This window comes from Chlamydotis macqueenii, chromosome 1, assembly GCF_036417535.1.
Source record: "Chlamydotis macqueenii isolate bChlMac1 chromosome 1, bChlMac1.mat, whole genome shotgun sequence".
Lineage (NCBI taxonomy): Eukaryota > Metazoa > Chordata > Aves > Otidiformes > Otididae > Chlamydotis > Chlamydotis macqueenii.
The window spans coordinates 202,037,031-202,057,239 of record NC_141556.1 but is presented as its reverse complement, the minus strand read 5'-3'; the positions used below and the strand labels follow the sequence as shown (position 1 = coordinate 202,057,239).

Sequence of the window (20,209 nt, the reverse complement as noted above, 5' to 3'; positions counted from 1 at the left end):
ATAAATGCTCAGCCTTGCTAGTGCCTGGACTGGTGTCACAGGACCACAGCAGCCTGGCTTCATGTTGCTGGGATGGAGAAATCCCCTGAGTCCCAAACTCACTGTTTACAGCAACACTTTAAATGAGATTCCGTGTGCTTAAATAATTTTTTGAAAATGGGTCTAAATCCTGGATGTCTATATTCCTTTAAAAATCTTATCAAATATGTTAAAGTATTATTTTATAGTCAATTTTCTGCTCTTTCTTCCCTGTAGTAATGAATCAAACTTTGAAAGTTATCTCTCTGCGTGCAAATAGAACCATAAATACTACCTTAATATTTCATCTTGTCGTAACTGAAAATCCTTTTTTTTTTTCACCTTTATATGCCAGCATTTTGCCAAAGTTAGGTCTTTTCAGAATATAGCTTCTACAAACATTTGATGGAAGCACTATTTAGGACTAGTTTGCTGAAGTTCTAAGCGAGATAAAATTTGATAATTTGATTTTTATTTTTTTTGCCCCAAATCCATAACATCTATTGCTGAACTTGAAAAGTAATATTGTCATGTTTTTCAAATTTAGTAAACCAATAGGTGGCTCCTTATTAAAGTGCACTTTTTGCTTTGTCCAGGTAACAAAACAGTTGTGTTATGGAATTAACTCAGTACTCCTATTATTATTTTTAAATAATTGGCACTGTGTTGGACATAAGCTATACAGTCCTTTTTTTCCATTATAAAATGTCTGTGTCCTTCAAGGAACTGCTCGTCTGTCTTGATGACCGCATCTTTTTGACAGCTTTCCTTTAAATTTGCAAATACCTCATTGAGGTTGCCAGGCTCACCACCAGGATAGGCTTGTAGTTGGAAACACACACAACCAGGCACCAGATCCTGTGGTTAAAGACAACCGCTGTGAGCACAGAGGAGAAGAATTAAGAATGATCTGAGAAGACTGTGGAATATTAAGGGTTGAGCAAAAAAAAATTATTTCCAGATTAGGAAAATAGTGTGCAGATGTGTTCGTGTTATGATTTTACCCTATGTGAATACAAATCCCTGCATAGTGAACTCTGATTTATTTCCTCACAAAGACTGGAAGAATTTTGAGTGTTTTGAAAGATTTGTGTATTCAACTTTATTAGCACATCTCAGACAAAGAAGACAAGAGACAATTTTTGGCATGAAGCTTTTCATGGAACTGTTGTTTCCATGCAGGAGGACAATGGAATAATGTCTATCAAAACAAGGCTTTTTAAAAAATTTGCTTTGTTATTTTTGAAAACACTTCAGATGATACAACATGAAATCTTACCCCCTTAACAGTCTGTAGAACTATGTGCCACTTTAAATACTCAAAAACTCTTAGGAAGTGCTTTGCCAATGTATTTATCCAGAGCACGAGAATGAATTTCACTCTGTGTTAGAACTGTTTAATTGCTAGCAATAGCTGTTTACACTGGCAATACATCCAGTGATTAATTCATAGGATTCCTAAGGGAAGACTAAGCCACATAAAGGTCTCAAAGATGCAAGCCAAGGTGGAGAGTGCACTGTAAAATATTTAGCAAACACTAAAGCAAACCACAGAGAACTAGAGAAGGACCCAAGGGTAGAGAAGAATACATTAGCTGACTCAAAAATAAAGAAATGCTTTGAACCAGGAGACAGATACTTTAAAGGGGATGAAAGACTGTCTTCTTCCACTGGACAGATAAACACACATAATTGGATAATACGTAAGAGTGTGTATTACAGGGAACAGGAAAACTTATATTATCCTACGTAACTTCTAAACAACTTGTAATTTAAATAAATTTTTAAATTTAATGAAAGCTTTATTTTAGCTGTGAATTGTAAGCTTCTCTGTGCTAATAAAAAACTTATCCACAAGTATCTATGCCAAAGTAAAATCAATACTTCTTAAAAGCTAAATACTAATTGACAAACATTTAGTGGATTGTTTTATCACTTTAATTAAGCATTATTAGAATTTCTTGTTCTTGTACTCATTGCATTGAATATTAATTTTATCTCTATTTACTTACACAGCTTTCAAACTGTGGACATTCCCTTATAATAAAAGGAAATTTTTAAAAATTTGTTAAACAAGTCATGCATTGTTCAGCTGTTACCTCTCCAAGTTAATTTTAATTTTTAGATTACATAAACCTGTCAAATTCTGGTTTTCCTGTTTATGAATACATGATGTCTTCTCAGGAAGCTATATTCTTCTTTCATTACTTCAGAAGAGACTTACGACTTTATTGTTCCTGGTACTTCCATACTGTGATGCAAAATGACACAGAGTCTTTCATTCAAAGATGAAAAGATGTCTACACTTGTTATGTTGTTTAAAAAGTAATAATATGCTCTTAAAATTATTTCCAGCCATTTCTCTTAAATAAGTCGCTAAATCTCTTAACTTTCAGTTTCTTACTTCATAGATTTGAAGATAGGGAAGCTGTTTGAATAGCGAGGTGTGCTTATGCCTTGATGAAAGCTCCGTCTGGTGATGTGAGCCTTAAGCAGTAGCCTCCTTTCTTCTCAAATGAACACAGTTTTCATTTATATACATATATTCCAATAACTTTTTTTTTTTAATTTTCAGTATTTTGTTGGTAAGTCTGCATTTTAATGGTAAAGATTGCAGGCTGAATTTTGCTTCTGTTTATAACATATAAACCACAGGAGTCATTGGACCCAGATCCCCCATCCTTCCCCCTAGCCTGCCAGGAGTCCTCAAGGGCAGCCTGAATCACACCCCACAGCCCCAGGCCTCTCGTGTCATGTCCCTGAATCAGTTCCATATGGCAGATAAAAGTGCAAGCAAGGAGACATAGTGCTTGCTAGCAAGGTTACTGCATAAAACAGACCAAAGGAGAAGTCTGATGAACACACGAGAAAATACGAAGCAGTAACAACTCACATCAGCTGTCCAGCTAGCCTCGATGCACTGGCATCACCAAAAAAAAAGCAAGTTTTCACGTGTAGTTTTGGGGGACTGAAATAAGATAGCAATAAAGATGTTTATAGGAAGCAAATTCATTGTCTGAAGAACACAGGAGAAAGCACAAATGTGGTTTTTGAAAGCAATATCTGGTAGTTTTAAGGCAGTATTTGAGCAGGAGACAAACCGGTATTTTCAAGTTAGTTCAGAATGTGTTTCAAAACCTTTCTGAAAAGTGAGCAGCATCCTAGATTACCTTTTTCTGTCCAAGTAGCTATGTGATCTTTAAAAAAAAAACCCATTGTTTTACAAATGTAAACATTTCTATTGCCAAGAACAGAGCAGGTAGTTTCCTTCATACACTGATTATTAAGATTTTTGACTGCTTCAGTTTTCATGATGGTATTAATAATTTAATCAAGTGGTTTATATTAACAATGTCAATTACAAATTTCCCCTTTGCTGTGGATTGATCTGTTATTGTCCAGCTAACATTGATATGCATATTAGTGTAGGAAGGACGGACTATAAATTAGTATTTCTATCCATCTAATTACTTTAATTGATTTGCACTGAAATAGTTGACCTTTGGTACTTGGTTCTCCCTTCACATTCAGAATTGACAGCTCACTCTGATGATCATCAACCACGGGGAAAATAAGTTAAGATTTCAATTAAAAGCATGCAGTGTAGGCTAATCTATGGATCTCACATTAGCAATGCTCCATACTTTCCTGGTACAGAATACGTGTCACATTTGAGCCAAAAAATATTGTACGAAAAGTACCTGAAGAAGTAGGATAATGAAGTCTATATAAAAATTGACAAACAAAAAACCAGTTAGGAGTCTTGGGGCACTTCTTCAGATATACCTACAAATTACACCTAGTAAGTAGTACTACTACTCCTTCAGGCCAAAGATCGCAGGATATGTAGAAGGTAGAAGTAGCTAATTTCTTCATTCTTTTTCTTGGGTGGCATGAGAATAGTGATGCCGTCAGCTATCTACACAGTCTGCTCTAAGTGTTATTTTTCAGACTGAGCTGGCCTAAAACTCCTTTTTGTCAGACAAACAAGCAGAAAAATTCCACAAATTGATAAAGTGTTAGACACATCTGTGGTCTTAAAGAGTGCACAAAACAGAAGTAATAAATATTGAGCTGGATGGAATATGATAAATTATTAAGTTTTATTGTTATTATTTGGAGTTAAATTTTCCTTCAATAAGTTCATGAGAAGAGTTTTCAAATATGAGTTTTATATTTTTACATCTGAAAAGCACTTTTCATCATATGACTTCAGTGAATTTGAAAAAGATGCAAAGCACTTACTGAACATAATCACTGTGTTTGAAGCCCATGCTATGGTAGAAACATACTCTAATTAGTTGTAATCTGTATATTACATTAGCATGTTTTGAAAGATAAAATATTAAGTGTTTTGTTGGATAAAATATGACAACAATCTCAAAGTGCTTTTCTCAGTTTAAAATTACTTTACTCTGAACTAATGTTCTTCCGTAATTGGAATATATTATTACTTTTATTATTTTTGTTATCACAGTTATGAGCATTCTGTAGCTGAAAGTGTTCTATTTTAAAATATATTTTCCTTGATCTGTTGGATGTTGTATGTTGGATGCAAAGTGGGAATAATTGGGTGTATATTAAGTCATTTATTTGCTGCATTGTGAGTATGAAGTGGAAGTAAGATGGAAAATAGATTATTTTTTCAGTAGGAAGGGAAACAATGACTAAGTGTACGAAAGCATCTTTATATTATTCAAAATAATTCCTCATAAAAATTCATCACATTTAAATTAGCTCTAACAGTATAATATTCTGAAGATGCTGATTCATTTGCTAATAGCTGCTGGAAATATTCTTTACTATCATTCAGTCAATGCTCTAAGTCTTCAAAGTGTTTTCCCTTTGTTACTTTAAAGGAAAACAAAATCTATCCCTAATTATTTTTGTTTTTTCCATATCTATCTGTAGTAGTCTATGTTCTCAAATTTACTATTTTGTATTAGCAGATTTTTAAGAGAAAAATAAATTCTATGAAGTGAGAGTCTATTTGGGATTTTCAGATTAAATTTTTCTATATCTTCCCTTGAACACTGGACTACTGAAAATTTCAACAGAACAATTTTTGGATTGAAAGTTTACTTATTTTGGTCAAAGTCCTGGCAAAAAAAAAAAAAAAAAAAAAAGATTTTTTTTTCCCCAAGGAAAGACCATCTTAATGAGCTGAATTTTCTCCCTTTCCCATACTGTCAAATCTGTGGTGAAAATGTTGATGAAGATCACTTGTGTATTTTCCTTGAGAACTTCCAGCTTCTAAATAATCCCCCATTGCTCCTTTGGAAAACAATTCAAATCTCTAGATCTTCACTCCTCCCTAGAACAACGGGAAGTTTTGAGTAGAAAAGACACAAAAGAAGATTGACTGATTTATGATGAGAGGACTAAGACAATGGACATCTGAACAAGTTGAAATGTTGACACCTCAGCTACTCACATTACTTTCATTTTTAAGTCTGTGGCAAAAGGTAGCTGTTTACTGAGCACGTCCATCACATCACATGCCATGTTACTCTTCCTCTTCATTGCCTGTGAAGTGAACCCAGCTTCACTAGCTCACATGTAGACATTCAGATTCCAGATGTTTAAAATGAGGTTCCTGGTGAAGGTTTCAGTCTTCTTGTTTGTTTTGCTATGATTGTCTGCATAGGTTGTTGTATTGCTTGTTGTTTTGAGTAATCCCTCGGATGTGATAATATCTTTAAAATGAAATCTCTGACATATAAACTGAACCACATACAGTCATAAGTGTACAGAGGAGGATCAGATGCATTAATCAGTTCTCGAGAAAATTTGCTGGCTTCTACTTTTCCCTTTATTTTTTTCCCACTTTTTTTTTTAATTTTTTTTTTTTTAGTTACAGTTAATCTAATTTCATCAGGAAAACTTAGGTTATTAATATCTTTTTGTGTTTTAGTAGTAATCCTAGTTGTCATAAGGAGATACCCTGGATGGACACCTTATCAACACAGTTTCCTACTGTTCTCTCTCTCACGTTATTGCCAAGATATACGTCAGTGAGCAGTCTAAAAGAAAAAATATGTACATGCACAGAACAAGACAGAAAACATATTTCTGTTTAAAAAATTGAGGAGTGACAGTAATACAACCCAGTTTGCAGAATGAAGAGACATATTTTGTAAGTTAGAAGACAACACTTCCACTGAAACAATGTAATTAAAAGTTACAATGAAAAAAAACAGGTTAGCATTCTTAGTGACATTTGATTAAACATGCTAGCTAGCAAAAATATACAAATGAAGGTCATATTTGCAAGTATTGTAAGACAGACTACATTTTAATTAGATAGTTGAGAAATGTCAATGAGTTAGTAATTGACCAGGAGTCACTTCAAAAAAAAAAAAAGTGAAAGAAAAGAAAACATCACCCCAAGAGAATACTTTACTATCCATAGATTTCAAACACTATGAAGACAGTTTTCAAATACGTTTTGGGCATGGATTCAGTGAATTTGCCATGTCATCTTTGTATTTGAAGAAAGAACGTACTTTGGTCAAATTACAGAGTATGATTGTTTGAGCTATGTTGTCATAGGTTGTGCCTTTTGAAACAGATCTGTCAGATAAAATATGGCAAGATAGTATTTTTTGGTTTGTATTTGTACCCATGGACTGTACCTAAGAAATATGTATGAGCATGTGCCATCCTCTGGAAAAAGATCCCCTTTGTCTCAGAGTGAGCTTGGTTCTCACACAGCACACATGAAATGAAGTTGAATTTAACCTGACATAGCTATTACAAATTACAGGAGTAAACATTTCAAACGATCTTGAAATTCATGTTTTTGCTTTTTCTAACAGAAAAAAAAAACCCTTAGTAATCAGTAGAAGAGCTTCTCTATTATCTGTGGCACTAGTTTTTCTCATTGTGTTGAATCTGACTGAAGGAAGGCTGACCAACAACGTGTGCTGGAAATAATAAAAGATGCATGAATAATTTAATGAGTTGACATGGATTCATTAAAAAGTTATCAAAACTAATTCAAATCGTAGTTTGCTGTTGGAAATCACATTTAAGAAAATGTGTACTCTGAATAGAAAAATATAGTCTATCTTAAAACTGTCATACTGTTGTTAAGATGACTATAAATCTGGTAGTTCTCGTGCAAAGAACTATGAAGGCTAATCCAAGTCGCTGATTTTATTGTGTCTGATTTCTAATTGCTTGATATCTTTACCACTTGGGCCTATATATTCGTTATCTATATCTGCTTGCAGCTGAAAAACCTTTGGATGTTTCATCCAAAATACTTAAGTTATTTCTAAGAACGAGGTTAGGGAAAACATAATTTAATTGTGAAGCTCAGGTGCAGCAGAGTTTTGAGAGCTACTCATAGGTCTTTGATGGAATTTCTCAAGGATTTTAAGGGTAGACTGGTAAAGCTAAAAAAAACATTAGAGACTAACCTCTACTCTCCAGGAGTTTAACTCTGTACTTAAGTAATGGAAAATAAATTTGTTCTTCCAAGTCTCAGAAGTCTAATCCAAACCAAATTAAAGGAATAATTTTATTGTAAGTAGTAATCCAATAAAAATATGTTCTAATTAAGCCATTGCAACTAGGCAGTTCAAAAGTCTAAATCTCTGGAGGTGAATGGATTAGGAAGTGGGGTTTGTTTTCAGGTAAGCGTGATTTCTGCTGTAGTTGTCAGTAATGATCACAGCCTACAGGCTTTCAGTAAACAAAACAAAGTATTTACTTACGTATAATTTGTTAACCATTTTCAGTTATTCTTTCAAGATAAACTTTACTTAGATATGGGATCTCCATGAGCGTGACAAGGCAACCAGAGTCAGGGTGAAATTTCACATTGATTGCTAATCCCAGCCAAAGAAAACAATTATACCGTGAAAGGTCAGAAACCAGCTTGCGTAATACTGCCATTACTGCAGGACCTTTTCACCACGTAGAGTGACTTTTGTACCCTTCCCTTCTCTTTCTTCCTGTGGTACTTTTTCATTCATGCCATCTGGGATAATGTTGATTTCCTTTGTTCTTTCAAACCCTGGACTTACCACTGCAGAACAAGTGTTCCCCACTCAACAAGATAACAAAGAATTTTAAAATATTTTTTTCTTTTTAAGTGGGAAAAGAATTACAGTCTTCTTGACTAGACGAGGCAGCACAGAACAAGTTCATTTCACCAAGCTGCCTGCACACACTATTTCAGAAAAAGAAGTCAAACCTATTTCAGGTTGTTGAAAAAAAAATGTTTTTTTAGCAAAATCTCCACTTTGATTCAAACTTCTGCAGAAAGAGAGGCTGCATGCCACTGGAGATCTTAGTATGGTTTCTATTTACTTTTTTTTTGTAGCGATGTGATATGTTGGCAAAATTTAGGCAGCCTGGAGTGAGTCTCACTATTGTACTTTGTGCTTTTTCCAGTCCCACTTTCTGCCTAGCCCTCCATGTTTGTCTGACTCCTGCACCTCCTCAAACGTCCTTTATCTCCAGATGTGTTCCTCTGCCTGGAAGCTGTTCCAGGCACTCAACCTAATGATATAATGTCTGGTCCCAAACTAATTAGGTCAGGGGTACTTGTTAGCTCAAGCTTACCAGGAACTGTAGTATGTCTCGTCTCATGAGTTGGTATGCCCTTCCAATAAGAAGTGTAAAAAGAAAAAGTATTTTGCTCTCCTATGTGTGGATAATCTGCAATTTGGCCTTGTGGTAAATGAATTAAGTATAATGGAGGATACCATTTTTGATGTGTTTGTTTATAACTTCATATGTACGTACTACTTTTTGTCTCTCCTGTCTGCCTGGGCAGCAGATAGGAAGGTTGCCTATTTATCTTAACTTGTTTGCTGCGTGCTAGATTTGGCAGAACCTGATGGAAGGATGTTCCTCTTCTCTGAACAAAATCATCTGAGAGACTTTTGCATAAGCAGGTGGGGATGGCAGAGAATGAAAGACGCAGTAAGGAGGAGAACTAAGTGGCAGACTCGCTAGAGGAGCAGGGGCCTGGATGCATTTTATTCTCAGTGTGTCATTGAACTGAAAAAATTAATATTAAAAACAAAATGAAAAATTATGAAATATATGTTTATGTAGAAACATACAGAGTTGTGGCTTGCTCCACTCATCTTCTAAGCTGACAACACAGGGCAATAGGAACACAGAAGCTGTATTAAATGGTCTTGCTATCTCAGAATCAGAATTATTTGTGTTAGTATTTAATTTCTGATTGCTAAGCTCCATTTTTTTTTTGCAAAAGAAGCAATATACAGCTCAGACTCTCTAGCCTACACAGGAAGCCTTTCTGTCTACCGGTCAGGGAAGACCATTTTGTAATTTTCCCAGTGAAATGACATAAGAATAATTATCTGAATCTTCTCAAGCTAGAGTAGCTGACATATTCATTTGTTGTCAATAAATGGACTACATAGTTTAAAAGGTCTTCAGACATTACAGATTTATTAATGATATATATATGGAATATAGTACATTTAACAGCCTAATAATACAATACTTCAGTCACACAAAGTATGCATAATTTACTAAAAAGTACTGGCATAAAGTTTTCCCGAATCCGTGTCCTTTGCCATCAGGCAAATAGCATACAGCTAAAATACCATGCTGAAATAGAAAAGTGACTGTATCTACAGAAAATACTCAAGGAACAGTACGTTCATTATAGATGTTGTTGCAATCATGTTTCCTTTGGAAGTATTATTAAGTTTTATTATGCTGTGTTGTAAAGTTTGGACCAAAGGCAGGTCTGCATTTTTTTTTTTGTTATAGAGTAAAATACCTTCCAGTGTGTATCTTTTCTATGTCTATGTGCACACTGGAGGAATGTCTTCCCAACAGCAGTCACCACTGTTTCAACTTGTTTTTTGTTTTGTTTTGTTTTTTTTTTTAAAGCTGTAGAAATTGATCCTGTAGAACAGAATATGTATCGCTGTTAGAAGTATGTAGTAGTTTACTTATGTATAAAAATATGCACAAAAGTATTTCTAAGATACCAAACTTTTTAATTTAACATTTTCTTTTTGGTTCCTTGTCCATCTCACGTAGATTACAGATCATTTGTCCATCCTGGGTTAGAAGCAGAAGGATGTGTGTGTATTTAAAAGGTAGAGAGATGTGATATCTTTTCAAAGCAAGATCTTTTCCGGGTGCTTTGCATCCCTGTTACCAGCTACAATCTGGCTGCATCCCAGCTCCATGTGAGAAAAACAGGACTGTGTCCCAGTCTATGCATTTCCAGATTTCTGAAGCATTTCCAGGGAGGGTATCAGCACTCCAGGGGATATCAGAGGATCTGAGCTGCAGAGGTCTGAGGAGCTCCACAGTGCCCAGTGCCCACTTACAGTACAACTAATTAGCTATCTTACCACTAGAACTGCTACATTCACCTCCGAGCGTTTCCATCCTCTGATGTAGACAGGATTAGAGAGAGTTTTGTCCCTTTCCTTTATGTCCGTGTTCCTCAGGGAACATCTTCCTTCTCTGTTCCCAAGAAAGATGTCATTCTGCATTAAGCATTTAATGTGACAAGTTTAAATGTGAACAACTTTACTGCAGCTCATTTATCTGAAAACATTCACATTTGTATGGCCAAATATTATTTTGTTAACTTGATGAGACCAAAATATGTCAAAAATATAAAAGTTTCTTCAAGAAACCTCAATGAACTTGAGATTCTGACCTCAGGGAAATCAGAGTGAAAAGAAGTTATTTTAATAGGGATGAATTTTAAAGTGAAATTTTAAAAACTCCTTTCAATATTCCCCTGTAATTGGAAATATTTTACTTAACTTTCCCTCTACGAAAAAAATTTACTTTAAAAGAACTAAAATATATCAATATTGCAAAATGTTGAAGAACACTGATTGAAAGACAATCAAATATCTTTTTTTTTTGTGAAATCGCGTTTATATTCCAATGATAATATTTCAAGAGGGCCTATAAGATATATTTTAATACTACATTTTAATTTATCATGATGATGTTCTTTTTCCCTTCTCTTTGTGGGCCAGGAAAGATGATACTATGTACATGATATACAAAACAACATGATACACATTATAAAGTAGATGGTTTGTGAGATCAGGATGAAAAACAGCACAGAGCAGAGTTCTCCTTATTTGTGCCTTTCCCATCTGATTGTCAAAATTTGTATTTAAATCCAAATTTTGAATGAGCTATGACATCATCAAATAATCCGTATATTTAGACTTTACATAGATGAAAATGGTAACTCTAAAATACTAGTCATCTACTTTTGCCAAATTCCAACTTCTAAAAGGCAGAAGAGGTATATTTTTAACATCTGATAAGAGACAATAAATACTGTACTGAAATCAACTTTTCCAAAAAATGAAAGATTCTAAGTGTTCACTGTCATAATGTTCATAAAGTAAAATGCATATTTCTCTGATTTTAAACCATTTGAAACATAAAATAGTCCAAACTATATTTATGCTTAGAATATGTTTACAAAAGCTCTCCAGCAAGGCCATGACCCAATATTGTAAAGAGATTTCACTTCAGTTGAGTGTGCTACTATTCAAAGCTTTTGAACACTCACAATTTTTCATTGTTCATGTTATGCCCATGTGAAGAATGTTCAATTTATAAATATTTATCATCAGTGGCGATGACAGAACAATGATCTTTTTCCTGCCAGCCACTTTCACTGTCCCTCAAAAAATCAGTTTCCTCACAGGCACTTGATATGCAGTCTGACTCCCTTTGCTCATCTATATCAATGTATTTTAAAATGTTGTTCTCACCTGCTTAAGACTGTTGCATGTTAAGGACTGTTGATTTCTGCTTGCTTTGTTCCTGCGGCTCCTGAGTGATACTTTTAATCTGTTATTATAATATAATTTGTTTATTTCTCTGATATTTGGCATTATACAGGGACCAAAAACTGAGGCACTACTCTATTTGTAGAATCATAGAATAGTTTGGGTTGGAAGGGACCTTTAAAGGTTATTTAGTCCAACCCCCTTGCAAGGAGCAGGGACCTCACCAACCAGATCAGGTTGCTCAGAGCTGCATTCAACCTGGCCTTGAATGTTTCCAGGGATGGGGCATGTACCACATCTCCAAGCAACCTCTTCCAGTAATTCACCACCCTCATTGTAAAAAATTTCTTCTTTATAAGTAATCTAAATCTATCTCCTTCTAATTTAGAACCATTACCCCTCATCCTATCAACAGGTCCTGGTAAAAAACTGTGTCCCAATCTTTCTTATAAGCCCCCTTTAGATACTGGAAGGCCACTATAAGGTCTTCCTGGAGCCTTCTTTTCTCCAGGCTGAGCAGCCGCAACTCTCTCAGCCTGTCCTCATAGGAGAGCTGCTCCAGCGCTCTGATCATCTTTGTGACCCTCCTCTGGATTCACTCCAACAAGTCCATGTCCTTCTTATGTAGACACTGAAATGTTAAACATAGGCAGAAAAGGAGAAAAAAAAAGGAAGTTGTAAAGACACAAAAGGAGGTGACTTCGGCATGTGCATGTTTTTGGGAGAGATATTTGTGCATATATGGGCTCTTGGGATTTTCAGCTGGTCTGCTTGATTTGCAGAGTACTGTTTACATAAGAAGCATTTTTAGCTTCAACCAATGTTTCTGCAGTGCATATATAAAGTAATGTAAGTCTCTGAAGGAAAGAAGGCAGCTTGGTGTCCTGGTTTCAGCAGAGATGGAGTTAATTTTCCTCTCAGTATCTGGTGTGTTTTGGATTTCATGTGTGAAGAATGTTGATAAAAACACTCTGATGATACCAGTTGTTGTTAATGAGACCAAGGACACTGTCTGGCTTTCCAAGTCTTGTTAACATCTCATTAACATGCAGGTGCGGGAAGCTGGGCGAAAGACAGACAGAATAGTTGACCCAAACTAGCCAAAGAGAGTATTCCATGTCATAAACGTCATGCTCAGTATATAAGTGGGGGTTGCCCATGGGAGGGGGCATTGCATTGCATCCATTCCATTCTGGCACCCATTCGGGCACCCTTGGCATCCTTTTCTTCTCTCTTGCTTGCTGGCATCATTCCCTCTACCTTGCTAGCTTGCTCTCCCCTCTTTGCTTGCTGCTTAGTGTTGTTTCCATGATCACTGCTCTGGACGGACTGCGTCGGTCATTCGGACATTGGGTAGTGAGAAATTGTACATTGTTCCTTTTGTATATTTTGTATATATTAATATCCTTATATTCTGTTATCTTTGTAGTTTTCAGTATTTTTGTAAACTGTTTTTATCTCAACCCACGAGTTTTCCTTTCTTCCCAATTTCTCTCCCCCGTCCCGCTGCGTAGGGGGAGGGTGAGCGAGAAACTGTGTGGTGATCTGGGCTAAACCACCATAGTCTTTTTGGTGCTCAACGTGGGGCTCGAAGGGGCTTCACTAGATCATTTGTGAGAACATCAGACCTCAGTCTGAGGACCCAAGGTTCAAGCCCCGGTCAGTCCTGAAGGGTTGAGATAAGGACAAGTTTGAACACAGTGTGTTGAAAACAGATTTGTTACAAGCATTCATTACATCGGTTTGGTCATCGCTGGTCACCATGTTGTTTTATTTGTTCTCGTAGTTGTTTTTAGAGCTGTACTGGATAGCACCCTACTTGCCGTATTTTCTGTTTGTCGGTGTTTATGCACGGTTTATCAATGCGGTGTGTTGGATGAAGGTTATGGTTGTGCTGTGCTATGTGGCACTGATTTGTTTAGTGAGATTGCTGGTAACGGGACCATTTTCGTATTTGTACTCAATGGCAACGGGCAGCGTAGAGAGCAAGAAGGCAAAGGCAGCTCCACCTGGGTATTTTGGGAGCCATCTTGTGGGTGTTGTTTGGAACTATGCCTGTTGTTTTGTTCCGGGAAGCCAGGCTGTGGGGGGAACATCTGTTTACAGCTTTCCCCACTTTGCCAAGCTAATTTCAACAGCTTTTGAGAATTTTGAATACCCCTTGGATACCCCTACCACCGTGTTTGTGTTGACAGGTCTCTTACAGCTATCTCAGATCTTGATATTGATTAAGTTTAAACAATTTTTTAAAAATATGGCTCCTCCAACCCCAGCAACAGACACTGGCTACTCAAACTCCTGCTACAAATGCTGCAGCTACTTCAGCCCCTACAGAAGGCACCGCAGCTACCCCAGCCCCTGCTACGGGCACTGCATTTACTTCAGCCCCCACACCAGACACTGTGGCTACTCAAACCTTGGCTAGCAGTACCAAAGAGAAACCGAAAAACCAACCTACACCAGTATCAGTTGCCCCTGTACATAAGAAATACACCAAAAAATCAGTTTGCATAGTGAAAGATGATGATGAACCAGGGCTGTCACATGATCAGGGAGAAACAGAAGGAGAGGTAGTCACCTGATCCCTATCCCTGAGTGAGCTGCGAGATATACGAAAAGATTTCAGCCGTAACCAAGGTGAGCAACTTGTCACCTGATTGCTCCGATTGGGACAGTGGGGCCAGTAGCCTGGAATTAGAAGGCAGGGAAGCCAGGCAGCTGGGATCCCCGTCTAGGGAAGCAGCCATTGACAGGGCGATTGGAAGAGATTCAGCAGCCTGCAGCCTCTGGAGGCAACTCCTGTCAGGCGTGAGGGACAGGTATTTCTTTAAGGAAGATATTGTATGCCACCCAAGCAAGTGGACCACCATGGAGAGAGGTATCCAGTTTCTGAGGGAATTAGCTGTTCAGGAGCTGATTTATCATAACCTGGATGACCCACGGACATCCATAGATCCAGATGAAATTGAATGTACCCGACCCATGTGGCGGAAATTTGTACAGAGTGCACCATCATCGTATGCCAACTCATTGGCAGCAATGAGTTGGAAAGATGATGAGGTGCCACCAGTACGTGCAGTGGCTAACCAGCTCCGACAATATGAAGACAATCTATCTTCCCCGATGCGGGCCTGTGTCTCAGCTATAGAAAGACTGACTGAGAAATCTGAAAGCCAGTTTGAAAAACTGTTAGAAAAACTATCCGAGGTGTGTCAGAAACTCGAAGATTCTTGCTCCCCACCTGCACGGACCAATATCTCAGCTATTAGAAGAAGACCTCATCCTCCTCCTGCTCAAGGGAGATGGTACACACGACGAGGTGACCTATGGTTTACCTTGTGTGACCAAGGAGAGGATATGAGGAAGTGGGATGGAAAGCCTACCTCAGCCCTAGAGGCATGTGTACATGAGTTGCGAGGTAAAACAATCACAAAGGGAGGTTCTTCCAGGAAATTTGCTGCTCCAGTCTCCAGTGGGCAGTTCCCTAGACAGCATAGAAGGGCTGATCTCACCTCTGATCCTATGGAAGGAACTTCTGATTCATATTCACAGAAAGTGAATAGAAAATATTACAAACAGGACTAGAGGGGCCCTGCCTCCAGCCAGGCGGAGGAGAGGGACAACAGAGTTTATTGGACTCTATGGGTTAAATGGCCTGGCACGTGAGACCCACGAAAGTATAAAGCTGTAGTCGACACTGGTGCACAGTGTACCCTAATACCATCAAGCTATAAGGGAGCAGAACCCATTTGTATTTCTGGAGTGACAGAAGGATCCCAAGAGCTGACTGTACTGGAGGCTGAAGTAAGTTTGACAAGCCTTTGAACAAATTAAACAGGAGATTGTTCATGCAGCAGCCCTTGGGCCAGTCCGGACAGGACAAGATGTGAAAAACATCCTCTACACTGCAGCCAGGGAGAATGGCCCTACCTGGAGTCTTTGGCAGAGAATGTCAGGAGAGACTCGAGGTCAACCCCTAGGCTTTTGGAGCCAGGGATATAGAGGTTCTGAGGCCCACTATACTCCAACTGAAAAAGAAATACTGGCAGCATATGAAGGAATTCGAGCTGCTTCAGAAGTGACTGGTACTGAAGCACAGCTCCTTCTGGCACCCCAGATGGATGCCAGGACACTTGGCAGACACTTTTCTGCTGTGACTTAGGGTCATAGAAATAGAATTTAAAATATTGAAAACTCATATTACCAAAAGTAAGAAATTTAAGAACCACCTGATTTTTATATTGTGTTGAAACTGCAGGAGAATTTTCTGTCGTAGAGCTCTATGCTGCTACCCAATTCTGTCTAGAAGCTGAGTCCCTTGCAGACTCCAGTATATCTCTGTCACTCCCTTCACAGATAAAAATTTTCTACTTCTCTACTGACTAACTAAATATTCTTTTGAAAAGTGATAGATTTTTCTTTATTCAGTGTTCACTTCTTGGGTTTTTTTCAGAATATTCAGAAGCTGTTCCTGGTCTCCCCACTTCATATGCTGCTATCTTAAGAATCAAATCTGGTAGTTCATCCTTAGCCTCATTTAATTCCAAGAACAGACCACGATTAAGCAGTCCTTCATTAGGAAGTGTATCTTCACCAGGCTGGAGAGGAACTGCACAACACTATCACTCCCCAACAAATGTCTACCACTTTTCAGAGGCCTTCAAACATGATGGTAAGTCTAGTTTCCTTCTCTGAATCTTTGAAAAGTTTTTCAAAAGCATCATATTTTTATCAGCTTACTTCAGTATTTCTCAGACATAATTTTGAATTTTATTAAACATCGTAAAGTAGAAACAGGCCTCTTTCCCTTTAGTTCTTCAGATTAGCCTTAAAGTCACCAGTTAAAACATTCTTTCTTAAAGATTCCTATGCAGAATAGTTTCATACAGTTTTTGCTACAAGAAAATAGCAAAGTAGTGGTATGAAATTCCATTACAGCACAATGTCATCTACTCAAGTAATGTTTGTATATTTGAAAAGTAAAGTAGTGAAATGTCAGTGCCTCTTATATATGTTTTTTCCACTTTGATTTTTTTCATAATTTGATCATGAATTATAGTAGTGTAAATTAAACATAAGTAGTAAATCTTATAAAACTACTTTTTCTCTAAATTACCTGCTCTGTGTAGTCAACTCTGTCACCCATGTACACATGCATGCATGGATAGACATACCAGTCTGATATAGTGTTATTTACCTTTAAATGCAATAATTCATAGTAACAATATGTATTTTCTCATGTTTTGTTACATTTAAAGAAGCCACATTTCTGATACTACTTCTTTAGTGAAAATATTTATATGAATTACCTTCAAAGAAAGATAGAAAGAAAAACAGAAACAAAGAAAAGAAAGAAGGAAGGAGAGGGAGGGAGGAAGAGGTTAGAGGATATTTAAACATAATAGTCTAAGGAAATAATAGAGGAAAGAGTTATGGTTAATACCTCACAGTTCAACAACATTCATGCAGTATAATGACTGTGATTACAGGATTACTGCCTCTCTCAGTAAAGTAATTTTTTTTCTCCTGTAAAGTACCTTACATGTATTGAAAGCTAGTGGTGTATATATGTGTTTGTGAACAGAAATGGCTTATATGGAAGCATAAATATATTCCCTGAATTAAGGTTGATTTAGAACACAAACAATTTGTGTTATACAAGTAGATAAATTTTATTTGATAGCATCTCTGGAACTGGGGTAGATTTCTACATTTGTCCTTCCTCTGCAGTATTCTTTGTAAGCGATGACTACACTAAACTCAGTTGTTGCCTGTGCACCAAACACTGATAACTCCTCCCAGGTAACCTGACATGTGCAGGTGAAAATCAAAGTTCAAGACTAGAACCAGAGTGTTTTATCCTGGTCTTCGACAGCATGAATGTCTAGAGACTGAAGGAGAATAAATTGGTAGCTGCAAGGCAGAAGAATACAGAATTTATGAATAATATAGTACAAGCTGGAACTATAAAGCATCTTCTCCCTAATTGACCCTGATTTTTCCATTGTGCTTTTTTTGGGAGAGAAAAAAAAAAAAAAAAAAAAACAGATGGCAAAAAGGCAGCTTACTGTGTTTAACTTTGATATGAAGTTTGAGTTATGCTTAAATTCCTACTTTGAGAGGGCTGAGAAAATTTTATGCCCATTTCATTCTAAGAAAATGAAGTCTGGGAAGGGGATTCTCAGGGTAAGCATTCCACCACATAAATACTTGGCATTTCCAGGAAGTATGGTGAAATCATACCTTATATAGGTCAGCAATCATGAGTCTTCTCGAAACATAGGGGCTACTTTCCAACTCTACAGTTGAGTTTCTTCTATTTTGCAGCAGGTAGTGAAGAACTACTGACTGGAGACAAAATCTAAACGGAGCCATAACTCAAAAGCCCCAATGAACAGAGTACTTGACTTAAAAGAGAGGAACTTCAACTCTTTCTTCTAAAGTAGGAGAGTTACTCCACCAGTTATAGGTCTTTGTACATCCAGCTATGTAGACAGTTGCACAAACAGGTAAATCTGAGGCACCTGAGTAATATTTTTAAATCCTTTGATTATCTGAAGAACCTGCATGACACAAGCACAGGTATGAAACAGGACTTACAAAGGACCAATATACTTCTGGCATGGCAGGATTGAGGACTCTGTGTCAGGAGACGAGTAGGATATTCTGCATCATCCAAGAAGGCAAGAACACATCTGCTATGGTACCTGAATCCAACCTATTTTCTAAACTTCTCTCAGTTCTATTAATAATTTTATGTTTGAGATAATATTTTTGATATTTAGAAAACAGAAATAAATTCACTATCTCAATCACCTGGCATTCCACTTACTTAAATCAGTAAATGTCTTGGTTTTGATTTGCTCTCAAAGTTTATTTTTTCAGTTTTTAGAGCTCTTGAAGGAAAGATATTTTAGTTATCTTCCTACAGCTGGTATATGATAAGTGATAGAGATAAATGATTGTGCTTATTAGTCAGGACCTCCTAAATGAGGAAATGCTACAGCACCCTGTGCTCGTGTGTAGTCACGAGTGACCACTGCTACAAGTGAGGCGACATTTATAAGAGAAGGGGAAACATATTTTATGCTACTACAACTGAGAACTTGTGTAATTAAAACAGCTAATACATGGCATACACTCAGGAGTCAGGTTTGCCATCAGAAAAAAAAAAAACAAAATACTTTTATTAGCTGCCTAAGTGTACAGGTACTCAAGAGACTTCTCAGTTGATTTCCCAGTAGATATGCTCAGATGCCTGACATGGCTTCTAATAAACGTCCTTTCATACTGACTTTATGCCATTTAATTTGCATTCTCAATTCCACATGTATTTCCTGATATCTCAAATTAAAAGAACGATGCTGTAGCTCACTGCTGAATTTAAACTATGTTGAATTACTTAGCATAAACATGCAGTTAAGGCAATACAGTCCTCTTCAAGCTACATATCATTGTGTAAAGTCACGACTAAAAAATGTGCATGGAAAGTGTGAAATATTCATGAAATACTCTTGAAGCATCATAAAACTGCGAACTATTATACTTTCTTACTGTTCCAAAAACTTTTGGAAATGCTGCAGTAGAGATAATTGAACTTAACCTTGAAAAAAGACTCTTTTTATCCTTCCATGTTGGGTTTGATATATTTTAGAAGAAAATAAAGAGCAGGGTCCACTTCACATCTGAAAGTGTTTGAATAAATGAACCTCAAGTTGTGCAAGATCCAAATCTATTTTTGTTGAATGAGAATTTCTGATTCCACACCATCTGCTAGATTCAGCGTTTACCAGTCTGGATTGAAGACACAAACTGCTACATTTTTTTCATTGCTAAGAAATATTGGACAATATTGATTAACATGGCGTGTAGTCTGGACAGTGTAAAGTTTAGAACAGATATGTTTGTTTCAGGTCACAGACAGAGGAAGCGTCCTCCAGGAACAGGAAAAAGTTCTCCAGTCTTGCCTAATAAACAAATAAATGTATCTGCTTCAGAAAAGATAAATCTGAAAATATTTTTATCTCCTTTGCAATGTAAGGACAGTCATGCATGTACTGTACACTGTTCCAGCATGCAGCACACTAGAATCAATGTACATACCTCAGGGCATGTGTGTCTGCCTGAACTTACCTGTCAAAAGGAAAGCCTTCTCAAAGTCTCTTGACTTTTAAGTTAACTCAAGCATAGTTTTAAGATTAAATGTATTTTATAAATGCATGTGCGTATAAATACACACACAGATATATATATATGTGTCTGCTTCTATATATGCAAAATAATTATAGTAAATTGCAGCTACATTTGTTAATAATGTTAAAATCTTTTACACACAGATTTAATAATCGGAACACATCTTGCTGTGAAAAATTAGTAGCCTTTTCCTTTTTCTTTATATTAAAGGAAAATTTATA

General features: G+C 36.8%; 1 protein-coding gene across 3 annotated transcripts in view; it reads left to right on the top strand.

The window, feature by feature from the left end:
• The window catches only part of CNTN5 (contactin 5), a 674,955-nt gene that overhangs the window by 393,144 nt on the left and 261,602 nt on the right, over window positions 1-20,209 (top strand). For all 3 annotated transcript variants that reach the window (XM_086739601.1, XM_086739602.1, XM_086739603.1), the window contains one exon: window positions 16,249-16,467. In XM_086739601.1, coding sequence (XP_086595727.1) covers window positions 16,249-16,467 — 219 coding nt within the window. The remainder of the gene's footprint in view (window positions 1-16,248; window positions 16,468-20,209) is intronic.